At 45.9% G+C, this 18,648-nt stretch overlaps 1 protein-coding gene across 5 annotated transcripts in view; it reads left to right on the top strand.

The window, feature by feature from the left end:
* Positions 1-10,702, top strand: part of HNF1B (HNF1 homeobox B) — a 60,312-nt gene extending 49,610 nt beyond the window's left edge. For 4 of the 5 annotated variants that reach the window (XM_012445549.3, XM_064378459.1, XM_012445548.2 and 1 more), the window contains one exon: positions 9,742-10,702. In XM_012445549.3, coding sequence (XP_012300972.2) covers positions 9,742-9,854 — 113 coding nt within the window. In that variant the 3' untranslated portion in view covers positions 9,855-10,702. The remainder of the gene's footprint in view (positions 1-9,741) is intronic. The other variant, XM_064378458.1, reaches the window with a different exon arrangement.
* The last annotated feature ends 7,946 nt before the right edge of the window (positions 10,703-18,648 follow it).

The following is an 18,648-nucleotide window of genomic DNA, read 5'->3' as shown; positions in this document are numbered from 1 at the left end:
AGACTCATTTCTGTGATGATGAGGATGATTATTACACTCAGTAAGGATGAAAAATACTCACGCGGCACGTTACAGTTTATACTTCTCATGAACATTGTCTCATCATTTCCTTTTTACTGCAACCTCTTAAGTACAAAGAAATAAACTAAAGCCCAGAGATGAAGAGTGACCTGCCCAAGGTCACACAGATGATAAACTCTAGAGCTGGACCTTCAGGCTTTGGTCTTTGACTCCAAATACTTGCCTTCCACTACCCATCTTTAAAATTCGATGGCAACTGCTGCCACTCCTGTTGTCTCTGTGGTCGGGAACAAGAGTAAGAAAGTAAGCTCACTTGCTGTATTCCAGTCGGGAAACATTCTTCCAACAAGTTGAAAGAGAAGGAGAAATGGGAAAGGCACAGTGAAGTTAAATGAGGGTAAAGGTGCTGCCTCCTGACAGCAGAAGGTACCTAAGGCGAAGACAGTTCGTAAAAACTCTGTTCCCAAGGCAAAGGGTCAGAAGTGAGTTCTGAAAGAGACCTAATGGCATTTCTGCTCTTTCTTTTTTTTAAGGTCTTCTATTCCAAAAGGGATTTCAAATCCATTGCTGGTGTGTTCAAATGTATGGCTTATATCAATGTCTGTTTGTGTCGCTCTAAAGACATATCTGAGGCTGGGTAAAAGAGGTTAAAAGGCTCACGGTTCTGCAGTCTGTACAGGAAGCATGATGCCAGCATCTGCTTCTGCTGAAGGCCTCAGAAGGCTTACAATCATGGTGGAAGGTGCAGGCAGGGCAGGTGTATCACATGGCGAGAATGGGAGCAGGAGAGAAAAGGGGGAGGCCCTGGACTCTTTTTATTTATTTATTTATTTTTATATTTTGAGACAGGGTCCCATTCTGTCACCCAGGCTGGAGTGCAGTGGCACAATCACAGCTCCCTGAAGCTTCAACCTCCTGGGCTCCATCAATTCTCCCACCTCGGCCTCCAGTGTAGCCAGGACTACAGGCACACACCACTATGCCCGTCTAATTTTTGCTTTTTTTTTTTTTTTTTTGCCATGTTGCCCAGGCTTGTCTCAAACCGTGTGCTCAAGTGAACCACCCACCTTGGCCTCCCAAAGTGCTGGGATTACAGGTGTGAGCCACCATGCCTAGCCCTAGACTCTTTTAAACAGCCAGATCTCACATGAACTAACTCAAGCATAAACTTACTCGTCACCAAGGGGATGATGCTAAGCCATTTATGATGCTGTGCCCACAAAGCCCCACTTCCAACATTGGGAATCACATTTCAACATGAGATTTGGAGGGGACACATATCCAAACCATGTCATTCTACCCCTGGCCTCCCAAATCTCATGTCTTTCTCACATTGCAAAATACAATCATCCCTTCCCAATAGTCCCTGAAAGTCTTAACTCATTCCAGCATTAACTCAAAGTCCAAAGTCTCATCTGAGACTTGAGAGCAAGTCCTTCCACTTATGAGCTTATATGTACACTTACTTCCAAAATACAGTGGTGGTACAGGTGTTGGGTAGACATTCCCATCCCAAAAGAAATAAATTGGCCAAAAGAAAGAGATAACGCCCCATGCAAGTCTGAAACCCAGCAGGGCAGGCATTAAACCTTAAAGCTCCAAAATAATCCTTGATTCCATGTCCCACAACCTGGGCACATTGGCATGCCAGGTGGCTCCCATGGCCTTGGACAGCTCTGCCCCTGTGGCTTTTCCATGCTGAGGTTTCAAGCTGCTAGTGGCTTTACCATTCTGAGGTCTAGAGGGTGGCAAGCCCATTCCCACAGCTCCATTAGGCAGTATCCTGGTGAGGATTCTGTTGGGGGGCTCCAGTCCCACGTTTCCCCTCTGCACTGCCCTAGTGGAGGTTCTCTGTGGGGACTCTGCCCCTTCAAAAGGCTTCTGCCTGGGCACCCAGGCTTTCTGATACATCCTCTGAAATCTAGGTGGAAGCTGCCAAGGCTTCTTTGCTCTTGCATTCTGTGCAAGGCTTATAGACTGCACCCTCTAGAGTGGTGGTCTAAGCTGTGCCTGGGGCCCTTTGAGCCAGGGCTGAAGCTACAGCAGCAGGAATGCAGGGAGCAGTGTCCCAAGGCTGTGCAGGGCAGCAGGGCCTTTGGTCTGGCCTCTAAAACCGTATTTTCTTCCTAGGCCTCTGGGTCTGTAATGGGAGGGGCTGCCTAGAAGATTTCTGAAATGCTTCCGTGCCCTTTTTCCATTGTCTTGGCTAGCAGCACATGGCTCTCTTTGGTCAAGCTAATCTCTCTAGAAAGTTGTTGCTCCATAGGCCACTTGAATTCTTTCTCTACCACAGGATTAGGCTGCAAATTTTCCAAAATTTTATGCTCTGCTTCCCTTTTAAACGTAAATTCCAACATTCCAAATGTAAATCATTCCTTTGCTTCCATAGCTGACCATGGGTTGTTAGAAGCAGCCAGGCCACTTCTTGAATGTTTTGCTGCTTAAAAATGTCTTCCACTAGATACCCTAGACTGTGATTCTTAAGTTCAAACTTCCACAGATCCCTAGAATATGGACACAACGCAGCCAAGTTCTTTGCCTGGACGTAAGGAGGGTGACCTTTGCTCTAGTTCCCAATAAGTTCTGCATTTCCATCTGAGACTTCTTCAGCCTGGCCTTCACTCCCCATATTTCTATCAGAATTTTGGTCAAAATCACTTAACAGGTCTCTAAGAAATTCTAAACTTTCCTTCATCTTCCTGTCTTCTTCTGGTCCTCCAAACTCCCAATCTCTGCCTGTTACCCGTTGCCAAAGCTGTTCCACATCTTAAAGTATCTTTATAGCAATGCCCACACCAGTACCATTTTTGTGTGTTCATCCATTTGCATCACTATAAAGGAATTCCTGGGGCTGGGTAACTTATAAAGAAAATATGTTTAATTGGCTCATGGCTCTGCAGGTTGTACAGGAAGTGTGGTGCCAGCATCTGCTTCTGGTGAGGTCTCAGGAAGCTTATCATCAGGGCAGAAGGAAAAGAGGGAGTAGGCATGTCACATGGTGAGAGAAGGAGCAAGAGAGAGAAAAGGGAGATCCTACACTCTTAAACAACCAGATCTTGTGTGAACTAACTCGAGTAAGAGCTCACTTATCACCAAGGGGATGGCGCTGAGCCATTCATAAAGGATCTGCCCCCACGATCCAGTACCACCACTAGGCCTTGCCTCCAACACTGGGGACCATATTTCAACATGAGATTTGGAAGGGACACACATCTAAACCATATCACTAGGAGGTATCAGGGACATACAAGTGAGGAGAGAGAAGGATGTCTTGGTCAAATATGTTGGGGGGACTGCTGGATTACACAAAGTTAAATTCCACTAGGCAGGGCTTCTCCAAGCATTTTATTTGCTGATGTGTGCACTGGACGGGGCAATTAGCATGCACCCTGCTAGGGTCAAAGGGACGCACCCTGCTCGGGTCAAAGGGACACATCCTGAGCAGTGCTATTTTAGAGGCATTGTACAGTGATAGGAAACGCCAGCAGACCTGAGCTAATTTCAGCTCCATCACCCCCTGGTATGTAACCTTGGGCAGTTAATTCTCTGCTAGGAGACTCAGTTTCTTCATCTATAAATGGGAAAAATCCCATCCCCATCTCACAAAATATTCAATGTGCTTAACAGAATGCCTCGTACATAGTCAAGTACTCAGAAGTGGTAGCTCCCTCCCTGTTTTCTCTCCTGTCTGTGATCCTTTAGGAGATAGTTTTCTCCCCTTCCAGTGACTCTTGGTTTTTTTTTTTGAGACGGAGTCTCACTCTGTCACCCAGGCTGGAATGCAATGGTGTGGTCTTGGCTCACTGCAGTCTCCAACTCCCGAGTTCAAGCAGTTCTCCCCCTTCAGCCTCCTGAGTAGCTGGGATTACAGGCGTGCCCCACCACACCTGGCTAATTTTTGTATTTTTAGTAGAGGCGGGGTTTCACTATGTTGGCCAGGCTGGTCTCGAATTCCTGACCTCATGATCCACCTGCCTCAGCCTCCCAAAGTGCTGAGATTACAGGCATGAGCCACTGCGCACCCAGCCTAGTGACTCTGAATGTCCAACTCAGTCCTTGGTCTCCATGCAGTCAAAGGGGTCTAGGACAAGAAGATGTCTCAGGATTACTACCATCTCTCAAGTACGTCCTACTCCAGATCCCCATTTCCCATCCTCCTGCTGATACAAAGACACTCGCTCACCCACTTCCCTGGAAAAAAGCAAATAGTTCAGGGCCGCTCAAAGCACCCATGCCCTTTGGACTTAGCCAAATGCCTGGGCTATCGCAGATGTTCAGCAACTAAGAAAGAATGAATGAACAAATGAGTGAATGAGTGAATGAACGAATGAATGAGTGCAGAACTCGTATTTTTTGATGCCTCCATTTTCCAAGAAGCACCCCAGATGCTTTTCTAGCTTACATTTCCTGGAGAACCCCCTTACCCATTCTGCAAAGTTGTTATTTTTATACCTGATTTACAAAGCAGAAAACAGGTTCAAAGATGGGTATGGATCTGGCCAAGTTCAAACAGATCACAAATTTCAGAGCTGGACTTCCAGACTGATTTTCTCACTCCTAACCCATTAAACAACATTCACCTTCCAATATCCACTTTTAAGGATCCATAATAACCCCATGTTGTGCAGGAATAAGGCTTAAGCCAGGATTTGTACTTGTATCTGTCTAATTCCAGTACTTCCTGTTGTCAAGGCAGACATGCCCCAAGGGCCTTGGGGATTACGGGTCAGGAACTCCAGGCTGGGACCTCTTGCTGCAAAGAATCCTTCTGCAGCTACTGCCTATCTGTCCCTTCCACAGCACATACCTCTCCCTCCTCCTGAACTCTTGGGTGCTGGCAAGTTATCTCTGAGTGGGTTTGTGCCTGAGTTTAACAATGCCCTACTAGACTGGAAACAAGACCACAGCAAGCACTGACCTCAGTTAGAACAAGTGTGGGCAGGTTGTGAGCCACCTCCTGTTTCCACAACGTTCTCTCCCTGCTGCGTGACTTCCTAGTTTATGGGACGGTCAAGAGAGGGCCCCCAGAGCAGTAACTAGTCAGGGCGCTGAAAAGGGGGAGGTGGGCGGCCTTATCATCTGTCCTCTTCAGCTGTTCCCTCTCTCCCAACTTTATTTATTATTATTATTTTTTTTGAGATGGATCTCACTCTGTCACCCAGGATGGAGTGCAATGGCGTGATCTCGGCTCACTGCAACCTCCACCTTCCGGGTTCAAGCAATATTCCTGCCTCAACCTCCTGAGTAGCTGGGATTACAGGCGTGTATCACCACACCCAGCTAATTTTTGTATTTTTAGTAGAGAGGGGGTTTCACCATCTTGGCCAGATGGACTCGATCTCTCGACCTTGTGATCCGCCCATCTCAGCCTCCCAAAGTGCTGGGATTACAGGCGTGAGCCACTGCCCCCGGCCCTCTCCCAACTTCTTCACTGGGTGAGGAAGCAGAGTGTTCTGATGGTTGGGAGCATCAATCTGGGCTCAAGATTCTACCACTTTCTACCTGTATGACCTCATAGAAATGTCTTAGCCTCTCTGAGCCTCTGCTCACCTGTAAAATGAAGATAATGATACCTCTTTCATGGGATCACTGAAAGGACTAACTAAGACTTGTAAAACACTTCCCTCGGTGCTTGTCGCAAAGGGAACACCCAGCCCATGGAAGCTGGGTCACTCTTGACTTCCCCTGCTGGCACCACCAAGTGGCTCTGAGTTTGGGAAAGGGGTTTTCAGTGGTAAAGGGCATTTATTTCACCCTGTTGAGGGGGCTGAAAGAAGTGATCTACATAGAGGTGAAGAGCACAACTTACTTATAACCTCTCTAGACCACACTTGCCTCATCTGTGAAACCGGAATTATAATCATGACTTTTAAGTAATGGAGCTACAACGAATGTCACATAAGTTCATGATCATAGAAGTGACTTACCTGTCCTCACCGTCTGCACTTCCTCACCCTCAGTTCTCTCTTGAGATCACTGCAGACGGGCTGTCCTCACACCCCACCACGTCCAGCTCACTAAGTCACCATGCTGCTGAATCCAGTGGTTACTTTTGAGTCTCTGTCTTTGACACAGCTGATCGCTCCCTCCTTTTTTCCACGGGAGGTTAGTATACTGCCCTTCCTGGTTCCTCTCCTACGGCACTGGCCACTTCTCCTCTCCTCAGCTGGCAACTCACCTTCCAGCATTTGTGTGTTGGAGGGCCCGGGCCTCACTCTTTGGCCTCTTCTTGTCTATGCTCACTCCTGGGCGATCTCCTCCGGTCCCATGGCTTTTGGACAAGTGTACACACCGATGGCTCCTATAATTCTGTCTACAGTCCAGTCTTCCCTACTGAGTGCCCATTCCCAAAACCATGCTTCTTCGGCAGGGACATGCATGTCTAAAATATCTAATAAGCCTCTCAAATTCAACATGCTTAAAATAGGAAGTCTTCATTGTGCCCTGATTTCATCCTACCAAAATTGCTTCCTCCATGGGCTTCCCCATTTCCAAGACTGGTACCAGTTGTTCCAGTGAGATAGCTGAGCGTATCCTTGATTCTTCTCTCCACATCACATCCAGTCCATCAGTGAGTTCTACTAGGGGGCCCAGAATACATCCCAAATCTGACCTCTTCTCACACCCCCATCAGGACTGTCCTAGTCCCAGCCCAGGCTCCTTTGTCTCTCCCCAATCTCCTTAAGTGGCCCTTGCCCATCTCCCACTTCCACCCTTGCCCAACTACGGTCTGTCCGCCAGAGTGATCTCTAACCAAGAGAAATCAAGCATGTCGATCCCCTGTCAAAACTCTCCAGTAGCTTTCCATTACAATCAAACTAAAACAGAGACAGACGTACGGGACCCCATGTGATTATGCCACCTCCAGTGTCGCAGGTGTCACCGTCTTCCTCCCTCCATTGCCCACGCAGCTTTAGCTGTGCCAGAGCTGAAGCATCCCACTCCAGCACTCCTGCCTTTGTGGTGTCTGCCTGGAGCTCTTTTTCCGTGCATTGGTACATGCTTGCTCCGTTTCCTTCAGCTCAGATATTACCACTTCAGAGGCCTCACCTGATTCCCTCATCTAAGTTAATCTCTTTTTCCTCAAGCTACCCTAACCTCTATGCTTACGTTTCTGTGGAGTACTCATCTCCACCTAAAGTTGTGTGTGCGTGTGTGCGCGCGCGCATCTGTTTACTTGTTTATTATTCGAAGGCTTCACTAGGAGGTGAAGTCTGTGAAGAAGTGGACAGTGTCTTGTTTACAGCTGCATCTCCAGTATCTAAAAAAGTACTAAGTACACAGTTGACACTCAAACATGTGTTAAATGAATTCATGATAATCACCTACTTCAAAGGGTTGATGTAAGAATTTGAGGCAGTGATGCTTGTGAAGCCCTTAGCATGGTGCCTGGCTCACAGTAGGACCTCGATAATGTTCGCTCTTACTATTATGTAACAAATCCTCTTAGAATGAGAATGCCTTTCTCGTTTGACACAGCTACCACACCTTCAGAAGGAGGGCCCCGCAGTCACTCAGAGATCTTCCGGGCAAGGCCCCCGTGGGGCTGCGTGTGCTGGGCCTCCAGTTTTAAGGGACCACAGTGCACCCCTTATCAGATGTTTGTGTTTAGACTCTGAAGGGGGCAAATAACTCCAGTTCCTTTGACAACATTTTGGGCTCTGCCACCATTTTATTATGTGAGCAAACATTTGATAGCTGGGAAGCCCATCCCTAATGACAGGTCATAGAATCTCACTGGCGTCTCCTTATCTGCCCTTCTTGTTTGCTCTTCTATTGAAACCTGCAAGGTCACAAGCCATTTTCTCTCTCCTCCACCTGAAATCTGAAAATTGGAAAAAGGCTGATAGTGGGAAGTAAAGAGACTTGAGAGTGGGGAGGGTCAGGGGAGGAAGAGGAGGCAAAGGGTATCAGAGGACCCTGACCAATGTCTCAAGAATGTAGAAGGGTCAGAAGCCTGTCTCCTCACATGCACGCACTGCTCGGCCTCACTCTTTTTTTTTTGTTTTGAAACAGAGTCTCGCTCTGTTGCCCAGGCTGGAAATGCAATGGCACGATCTTGGTTCACAACAGGGTTCAAGGGATTCTCCTGCCTCAGTCTCCCAAGTAGCTGGGATTATAGGCATGCGTCACCCTGCCCAGCTAATTTTTGTATTTTTAGTAGAGACGGGGTTTCACTACATTCGCCAGGCTGGTCCCGAACTCCTGACCTTGTGATCTGCCAGCTCCGGCCTCCCAAAGTGCTGGGATTACAGCCGTGAGTCACCGTGCCCGGCCTGCAGCCCCACTCTTAAGAGCACTGAGGGGCAGCATGGGCTGAGGAACCCCATGTTCATAACAATTGTGCCAAGGACCACTCTCAGGACTCCACAGATGTCAACTCATCCAATCCCACAGCAACTCCCATTCTATAGGGGAAGAAACTGAGGCACAGAGACAGTAACTTGTCCAAGAGAACAAAGCTTAGTAGAAGGCTCCTCACCTCCTAGCATGATAGAAAGAGCACACTCTGAGTGGCCACCTACACAGCTAGTTTGAAGCTGTGGCTCCACACTCTCCTAGTTCTTAAACCTTGGACAATTCACTGACTCACTTTGAGCCTTGTTTTCCTAATCTGTCAAATAGACATAATGGTATCCTCATCTAGGGTTATGGTTGGAGCACTGATCAGTGAGGTGACAGTGGCCTTTAGGAGTATTGGTAGGTGTTGGGGTGTGTGTGTTTGTGTGTGTGTTTGGGGGGGATCTTGAGAGAATAAGCCACTAAGTCAAAGGCAGAATCTTAGATACCAACAAAATCAAAAAGGAAAGAGGAGACAGAGGGAGACAAAAAGAGACTCTCCAGAAGTTAAAAGGAGAGCAGTGACGCTCCATGACGATTGAAATGAGTGAGGCCCAGGCACTGAGGGCGAGGCTGCCCTGAGTCGGGTGAGGTGGCTCCTCCTGAGGCCTTCTCCAGCCATTCTGGGGTCTCCTGCCCTGGCTCATCCTCAAGGATGGCTTCAGAGGCCTTCAGCCTTTGGATCCTTTCCCTGGTCCTATGAGTTTCTTAGCCCAAAGTAAGAAACCCATAGAAAGCACTTTGCCATTTGCAAAACTCCTTCCCTGATGTGTGGTGTGAGTGGTCATTTTCTCGTGCTTTCTGGCCTTGCCACCCTAGTGAGCAGCATCGGCACACCCTGGGAACTTATTAGAAACGCAGACTCTTATGCCCACCCCAGGCCTGTAAATCAGAATTGAACCAGAATCCACATTTTAACAGGCTCTCTGGTACTTGTGAGTCCATTAAAGTTTGAGAAGCATTAGTACAGGAGACCTCTGCTCTTAGAGGTCTTAGGAAGAGACCCTTGCTTCCACGAGAGGCAAGAGCTTATCATCCAGCTGCCTTTTCAAGCACACTGAGCACTCCATAAATTCCACTGTCACAGAAAGAGGAGCCCAACTTCAGGATTCAGGTCAGCAAGTTAGGACAATTTCAAGGTCCCCAATGATTCGCTTCTGTCTTCTGAAGTGGCCAGGAAAGCCGGCTCCCAGGTTTTCTTGCAGGAAGTGTGCCTCAGGATGAAAACTGCAGAACTGAGCATACACGAGGCCCCCAGCCCTCCACCCGCTGCTCTTTGCTGGTTGAGTTGGGCATCAGCTCCCTTGGAGAAGCCAAACTAATGGCCCACGTCCCTGCCAAATGACACAGCTGAGCATTCTCCCTCCTCTCTCTCTGCAGTGTCCTCTGCAAGCCTGGTGATGCCCACACATCACTCACTCTGTGCACAGCAACAAGGACCCTGTTTTCCCCACCATCATCCTCTGGGCAGCTGCCATGGAAAAGCCCAGTGACCTGACAAGCACGTGCAAGAGGTCCCTGCTTACCTGACGGGCATCCTGCTGACACCTCAGACAATCCACTCTCAGGAGGCGCAGCGCAAAGCCCAGCTTCCCTTCTATGCAGTATTGCCATGATGCCTCTCCCACGATGTCAAGGACTCCTGTCTGTCCTGGAGGTGGGAGACAAGGAACCGCCGAAGAGGAAGCAAGAAAACCGTTGTTTCTACGTTGTGATCCTTCATCGAACAAACTGATGCAAAAACTTGAATCTGTTACTGAAACGAGGAGAGGAGGACGCGTGCTATTGAACTGAGCCAAACACACTGTAAATATCCGCAGACTCCCTCCCCTACCCCATCCCAAATGATCTTGAGATTTCTTTTAAAGAAGTAAATTTGTCCAATGGCTGTAAACTATAAACTACTGTAATTAAGTGCAATTTCCCCTCCGTTTCCTCTCCCCTCTGCCCTGTATATAATACTAAAGTGTCTATTAGTTTTCTTTGTAAAGGTCAGAGTCAAAATTTCAAAAGTGATCTGTCCCCTCTTCCCTCACGGAGAAACACCCTGAGTGGGAAGTGAAGCCCCTTGTCCCCTCCCTCAGGCCTGGACACTCACAGGGATGAAATACCGTGGACTGACTACCAGCTAACTTCAGTCTCCTGACATTAAGACACACTTCTGGATCCCTGGAGGGGCTCACCGTAGTGTGTCAGAGTAACATGCTAGCTTTCTGTGGGGTGGGAGTTCAGCCGTGCATTCCCTAAGAAACCCCAGGGCAGGGAAACTGACTATTTCATAGTAAAAGAAAAAGTTGCAGTCTCAGAAAGCCTTCCATTAAAATGATTTATTTTATCATTGCCCAGAGTCTCATATTTCTGTCTTTGATACTTTTCCTGCCATGGTTCCACCGCGAACCCGTGGCCCCTGGTCTCTTTGGAATTTTCTGTGTACTCCGCTGGGATCACTAAGTGTGTCATCTAGGGGTGTAGAGAGGCAGGTGGCCTTCTCTTGCTGTCATGTTCCCAGTGTCTTTGTGTAGGTTTTACTGCTAATTGAGGTAAAGGAGAGTTGATTCCCCCAGTAAAACTCCCCAAGTCACTCAGAAGGAATCTGGCCAGAGCAGAAGCTAGCACCCTTTTTTTCCCTGCAACTCACAGGGGTAAAATCGTAGAGTCAATTCTTGGTGGGTGACCTGTGTGATAGAAACAGACAAATTTTCTGTGACAACCCAGATGAATGACAACCCAGTGGATAAATTTTTTAGCCTCATTTAAAGCATTAACTCCAGGCTTTCTTCCTGCCCTCCTTTTCCTTCCCTAGGGCTGTCAGTCACTAAGAGAAGGGGCTCTTGTGGATGTCACCTCTTGTCCAAGATTCTGTCTCTGGTAGGGATACTAAGGAATACAAATAGTCCAAACAGTAAAAAGCCAAAGGCCCAGAGACTCCACCAGCAGGGACTTTGCCACAAATAATTCAGTGCTGACTCAAGGAGAAAGGAAGCTGAACCTGTCTTCTTTGCTGTTTCCTCTTTTGCCAAACAGCATAAGGCCTAATGGCCTGTGGTTTTTCGCTTTTAGGCATAGCATGTCCCAGTGAAAGTGAAAAAAAAGATTGTGTTAACCAGACTGTAAGTGATGGATTTTTTCAAAATTCCATTGTAGTAGGAGATTCAATCCTCAGTGAGCTGGGCGAATTTACTGAGTACCTACTACGTTCCCAGAGCAGGAGTGGATGGCTTTGGAAATACTGACTTTAACTGATTTCTGGCTCCCCCGAACAATGTAATTTGGACTGAAACAGTCAAGAGAGAAGTTCATGACTGGGTGGAGGAGGCTGAGGACAAGAGCAAGCGCTGCATGTGGAAAGAGGCCAGGATCCCCTTTCATGAGTTGAGATGTCCTGTTGGATGGTTCCTGTGAGCTCTAGGAAGAGGAAAGGAACATAGGCCTCAAGCTCCAGCCCCAGTTGAAGCCCTACATCTGGATTCGCGTTGTTTCTGGAACAGCAAGTGTCTGCTTTTGGTAGATTTTAGATCTTGCATTGTTGTAATAAACCTGAAAAGCCAGAAGGTCATATTTAGTTAACAAGTCATCTGGGCAGAGGTGTAGATGGAAGACAGGGAGGATGGGTGGGGTTGGGTCCGATCTCTAGAGACTTTTTCTAGCCAAATCCTATTTGAACCAAGGTATGCAGACAATTGACCCTGGCAATTGAGAGCCCCGAGGATGGTTAGCTCCACCTTTCCTAATCAAACAAGGACCTCCCTCCACTGGCTATACAAGGGCCAAGGGGAATCACATATTCTGAAGATTCATTGGCAAGCTTCAACCCCCATATCTTCCTCCCAGCACCTGATGGAACAACAATCTCCAGGGTGTCTCTTCATACCCTGAGCCCAGGCTCATAGACAGATGGTTCCATTTTTATCACAGCCGGCTGTCACTTTCTAGGGTTAGCCTGGGGAAAGGCAAATTTCAGTTTAACATCCATGGATAGGAAATAAAATCAGCACTGAAAACCTGCCTGAACCTGTGTTAAACTTTTCCATGCTAAACAGTTATGGGATAGTCCCCCAGCAGTAGAGATAATGCAGTGTTAGCTGCTGAATTCAGGTAGATAAGAAAGAATACAATGCAGACAGTCAGGGAATCTGAGCTCTTGGCCCACAGTTGGGGGCAAGTCTTTGAATTATCTTTGAAGCCAGAATTCCTTGATTAGAATCTCCAACTCCGCCATTCACCTCTCTGGTCCTCAGTGCCCTGCTATGTGAAACTGGGATGATAATGGTAGTACCTACTTTATGAGGTTGTTTGAGAAGTAACAGGGTTAATATATGTTAAACACTTAGAACTGGATATACAATGGGTGTAGTGTGTTAGTATCATCTCATCCCAGAGTGCCTTCTCCTGTAGTCTTGTGTCATCTTCGGGGCTTGGTTGATATTTCCAAAAACTTCATCACCAACTTGATGTTTTGTTAAAAAAAAAAGTACCAATAATTAGTCAAATGTTGTTGCTCATTTCTATGGTAATGGCAAATCTAAGTGGTAAACTAAGGCTGAGTCGGGAAGGGGAGACCTGAGGAGAAGGGAGAGGCTTAACTGGGGAGAGTTTGTCCTCCGTAAGAAAAGAAGGAGCTAAAATGTGATGATCTTACATGAATGGGAGGGCCATAGAGAGCACCAGGAAGACGGAACTAAAACTGGCTTTGTGTTCTAAAAAGTGGGTTGGGGATCATGGAGGAGGAGCCCAGTGAGCAAGGAAGAGTGAGGGTCAGGAAGAGGTGGAAGCTAACTTCTGCCCAAGAAAAACCAGGGTCAATGTGCCCCTTTGACAGGAATTAATTCAAACACGCCATCCAAAGCTGCTCTGGAAAATGAGATATGACATATCCACGTCTTAACACTTCAAACACATCCCAGTAACATCACACAGGCTGAATGTTTATGAGAAATTGCAACCAGCTGAACCAAGCGCCTATTAGGTCCCTCCTCCCCACCCCCTCCCTTTTCCTCTTCTCCTGAGTGCAGAGGTCACTGTGGCTGGACAAATACTGGATTATCTGCCGAGATTTATAACATGACCGTTTTACAAATGAATCTTTAGAGTGTGCAGGACTTTGCACGTGCCTGGATGAATATTTCTTTTTCTTCGGTGCATGCCTATAGAAAAAACACTTTCTAAGGGAGACACCACAAAGCAAATACGAGGGAGACAGCATCAAAAGCAGGAGACACCAAAGCAGGCTTCACACGATCTGCATATGTACGTTTATGCCAACAGATCACACAACACAAAAACAACATGTTTCTTTCCCCCATCTTTTATTTTTTCATCAGATACACACTGTTATATTCCTCAAAGAAAGATTTCTTTCCTGTGCCGTATTGTCTTGACATCATTAATGAGCTGATATATTAAATTTTCCCTAATTAATCATGAAGGTTGAAGGTAATAAATGGATAAAGCTAATTTTTTTAAAAGACCAAAAAATTCCAGTATACAGAAAACATGTCTGATTTCCTGAGCTACTATTACTAGATCTTCTGTGTATAACTTTGCTTTTGGAAACATAAAATCCAAAATGATATTTCCCCTTCGTTTATTCAAGAAATACTGGTACTTGCTGCATGTCGGGCACTATTGTTCTAGACACTGGAGATATGTCAGTAGACAAAATAGATAAAAATCATTACCTTCATGAAGCTTACATTCTAGTCAGGGAGATAGCAAATAAATGTGTGAATATATGTATGTGTATGTGCGTGTGTCAGATGATTTTTAAAAATCTATGCAAATTATAGCAGGCAAAGGAGATACTGGGGGTGGGCTAGCCATTTATTTTTATTATTTATTTTTATTTTTTTTGAGACAGAGTCTCACTCTGTTGCCCAGGCTGGAGTGCAGTGGTGCAATGTCAGCTCACTGCAACCTCTGCCTCCTGGGTTTGAGCAATTCAAGCAATTCTCCTGCCTCAGCCTCCCAAGTAGCTGAGACTACAGGCACATGCCACCACACCCAGCTAATTTCTGTATTTTTAGTAGTGACGGGGTTTCACTATATTGACCAGGCTGGTCTGGAACTCCTGACCTCAGGTGATCCGCCTACCTCGGCTTCCCGAAGTGCTGGGATTACAAGTGTCAGCCACCACGCCCATCCTGGCAGTCATTTTAAACAGTATGTTCAAGGAAGAAGACAGTGGCCACTAAGAACATGATGTCTGAGAGTCCTAAGTTTGCTGAGTAAGCCATGTGGACATCTGGGAGGAGAGCATTCCAGGCAGAGGTAACAGCAAGTGCAAAGGCCCTGAGGCAGGAACAGAAATGTATAGCAGAGCTGCTAGAGGGAAAGTTCCGGATCACAGAGGTAAGCAGTTGCAGGGGCACAATGACAAAGGGCCTTGTGGCCATTTGTAAGGACTTCTGCCAACTGTGATAAGAACTTTGGCTTTTATTTTGTATGAGCTGGGAGCCAACAGAGAATTTTGAATACAGCAAGGACAAGCTATGACTTGTGTTTTAAAAGTATCCCTCTGACTGCTGAGCTTTCAGGGAAGGGAGTGCCAAGAGTGACAGCACAGAGACTATCAGGAAGTTATCATAATCTAAGCGTGGGTGATGAGAGGTAATCTGATTGTATATTTTGAAGGTAGAGGATTTGAAGATACCAGGATTTCCTAATGGTTTATATGTGGAATGTGAGAAAGAAAGTGATCAAAAATAATTTCAAGATTTGGGCCCTAAACAAAGTAGAAAATAGAAATTAGTGTTGTCAGCCAGGTGCAGTGGCTCACACACATAATCCCAGCACTTTGGGAGCCCAAAGCAAGAGGATCTCTTGAGCCCTGGAGTTTGTGACCAGCCTGGGAAATATAGCAAGACTTTGTCTCTACTAAAAGTAATTTTTTTTTAAAAAGCGAGGTATGGTGGCAAGCACCTGTGGTCCCAGCTACTCAGGAAGCTTAAGGAGGTCAAGGCTGCAGTGAGCCGAGATTGCACCACTGCACTCCAGCCTGGGCAACAGAGCAAGACCCTGTCTCAAAAAAAAAAAAATTGCTGTTGTGGGAAATGAAAAACAGTGTTACCCAAACATAGGCTCTGTCTTGGTTGTACTTTAAAGTGGTACCTTAGGAAGCATCTTAATAGTATGTTATGCTATGATTTGATATTATCATATCCCTAATATGATGTCAGGCTCTTCAGTTACATGACATTCATTTGGTCAATGTAATAGTCCATTCTCACACTGCTATAAAGACATACCTGAGACTGAGTAATCTATAAAGAAAAGAAGTTTAATCAGCTCATGATTATGTGGGCTGTACAGGCTTCTGCTTTTAGGTAGGCCTCAGGAAACTTACTATGATGGTAGAAGGCAAAGCAGAAGCAAGCACGTCTTACATAGCAGGCAGGAGGGAGAGAGAGAAGGGGAGGTGCTACACAGTCAAAGACCAGATCTCGTGAGAACTCTAGCAAAGACAGCACTGCAGGATGATGAAACCACCCCCATCCTCCAATCACCTCCCACCAGGCCCCACCTCCACGTTAGGATTTACAATTTGACATGAGATTTGGGTGGGGACACAGAGCCAAGCCACGTCAGGTGACAAACATTTACTGAGTGCTTACTATACGCTACACACTCTCCTAGGTGTGGGGAGAAAGGCAGTTTAAAACAGGTCACTTCCCAATGGGGTTACATTCAACTGGGAGGGAGCTGACGAGAACTAAAATTATATTAAATAATACTAAATAAACAAATATATGGGTGTTGATACATACTAGAAAGAAAAACAAAGCAGAGAAAGGTGAAAGGGGAGGGTGGGGAAGGAGGTGGATTCAAATTTACATGGATAGCTCTTTACCTTGCTTTCCAAGATAGGATTTCGTCTGGGCATCTTGACCAAAAAGATAACTGAGTGAATATTTCTGAATCACCTGCACTGCCTGCTAAAGACTTTGTTTCCCTACTGCTTCCTCCTGTAGGAGATTCTATCAGTTCCCCCTTGCTGCTGTAACAAATTACCAAAAATGTGGTGGCTTTAAATAACTGAAATTTATTCTCTCACAGTTCTGGAGGCCAGAAGTCCAAAATCAATATCACTGGACCAAAGTCAGGGTGTCAACAGGTTGTCACTCCTTCCAGAAGCTCAAAATTTAGGAGAGTCTTACCTTGACTCTTCCAGCCTCTATTGGCTGTTAGCAGTTCTTGGCTTGTAGCCACATCCCTCCCATCTCTTCCTCTGTGGTCACATTGCCTTTCCTTCTGTGTCAAATCTCCTCTTCCTCCCTCTTATAAGGATATATGTGATTGTATTCACAGCCCACTGTGGTGCTTAGGATAATCTTCCTTAATCACATCTGTAAAGATCTTTTTTCTTTTTAATGTAAAATTTACAGGATAGAGGGATTAGGTCCTGATATCTTTGGGAGTCATTATTCAGCCTAATGCAGAGACTTTATCACAAACCCAGACATTCAAAGCCAGAAAAGAGAAGTTAAGGTGATACTTTCTTTTGTACAACCTTTTCCTTTATAATTCATCATTACTTTCATAAAATAGGTTGTCTTGTCCAGGAAACATGGATGGTAACAAGACAGACACTTGTTTCTTAATCGTTATAAAATCTACTTTCAGGAGCCACACTTTGGAGCAGCTTGAATCAATAAGTCAATGAAAGACTTAAACATAATTGCTCATGTTTGTATCAGGGAGACGAAAAAACAGTTTGCCACTGTAGTTAGGGTTAATTATTCATCTCATCATTTGTTAATCTAGTACATATTTACTGCTGCCGTATAGAGTTGTGGTGAAGAGCTCAGAGTGAGGAGTCATTCAAATCTGATTTCAAATCCCATCTCTACCACTTACTAGCTGTGAGATCTTTGGGAGGCAACTTAACCTCTCTGAATGTTTCCTTACCTAAAAATGGGTTGTCTGAGGATTAAATGAGATAGAAGATACATAAAGCCCATTGCCTGGTACATAAGAAAGTGCTCAATAAATGTTCATAATTAGCATCCAGTTCAGGAAGATATCATGAGATAGCACAATGGGCCACTTCTCCACTGTCACTGACTATCTTCCTCCCACCAGAATATAGGTTTTGTGAGAGCAGGGATGTGATGTTTTGTTCACTGGTTTGTCCCCAGTATCTGGTACCCGACACACATTGGCAGTTGGTAAATATTCTTTGAATGAATGAATGTGTATATGTGTATCATGAAGTTTACTAGTTTTATGTTTGGAAAATGACCTCAATACACACCTCCCACCATCACTATCACCATCACTCTCTGGGGCCTCCCAAGATTCAAAGGAAGGAGCAAGTCATCAGTCCTACTTCTACCACTGGGGACAAGGAGAAAGAAGAGATGAAAATGGCAGTCCTGGGTGGTGTTTTATGGCTAGTGTATTACTATGGATAGTTGGAAGTGTGGCTTAGTGCTCGACTAAAAGTGAAAGTTAGAATGATTGAGAGAGCTAAGGTAAAACCAGCCTTACCTCTCAAACTCATTTCAGCTTCGAGCTGGCACTAAAAAGGGGGAAAACAAAGCCAACACTTATGCCTGCCCACAGGTCTAACTTCTGTATACCATCTGCAAATACTCCTGCTATTCACAGAAAGAAGATCAGATTGCAGGGCCAAGCGTGGTGGCCACACCTGTAATCCCAGCACTTTGGGAGGCTGAGGTGGGCAGATCACGAGGTCAAGAGATCAGGACCATCCTGACCAAAATGGTGAAATCCCATCTCTACTAAATATACAAAAATTAGCTGGGCATGGTGGCACGTGCCTGTAGTCCCAGCTACTCAGAGGCAGGAAAATCGCTTGAACCTGGGAGGCAGAGGTTGCAATGAGCCGAGATCATGCCACTGCACTCCAGCCTGGTGACAGAGTGACAAAAAAAAAAAAAAAAAGAAAATCAGATTGCAAACTTCTTAAGGACAAAGATCTTATGTTATGCCTACCAGCCTAACCCAAGACTTCATTCCTTTGACAATATTATTTGTATATTTTCAATATGCAAAACATACAAGTGTGGTGGGGAGACACCGCACTTGAGTGTGAGTGCTCATTCATTGGTCAAACCTCTTTTGCACACTGACTTTGAGTCAGGCAGTGTGGTGGGTGGTGGGGATTCTAAAATGCCCTGAAGGAGTTCCCAGCCTGGCTGGGGAGACAGACAACTTAGCAAGTGATTTCAATCACAGGGTGTAGGTGTTAGAAGCTGTCCTGATAAGACAATAGAATAAATTCTGCTTGGATAGCAATCAGAGAAGGTTCCTTGGTAGATACGTAAA

Source organism: Aotus nancymaae, unplaced genomic scaffold, assembly GCF_030222135.1.
Source record: "Aotus nancymaae isolate 86718 unplaced genomic scaffold, 86718_ANA_hifiasm-v0.15.2.pri h1tg000018l, whole genome shotgun sequence".
Lineage (NCBI taxonomy): Eukaryota > Metazoa > Chordata > Mammalia > Primates > Aotidae > Aotus > Aotus nancymaae.
The sequence above is the reverse complement of the archived record's forward strand: the minus strand, read 5'-3'. Positions and strand labels throughout refer to the sequence as shown.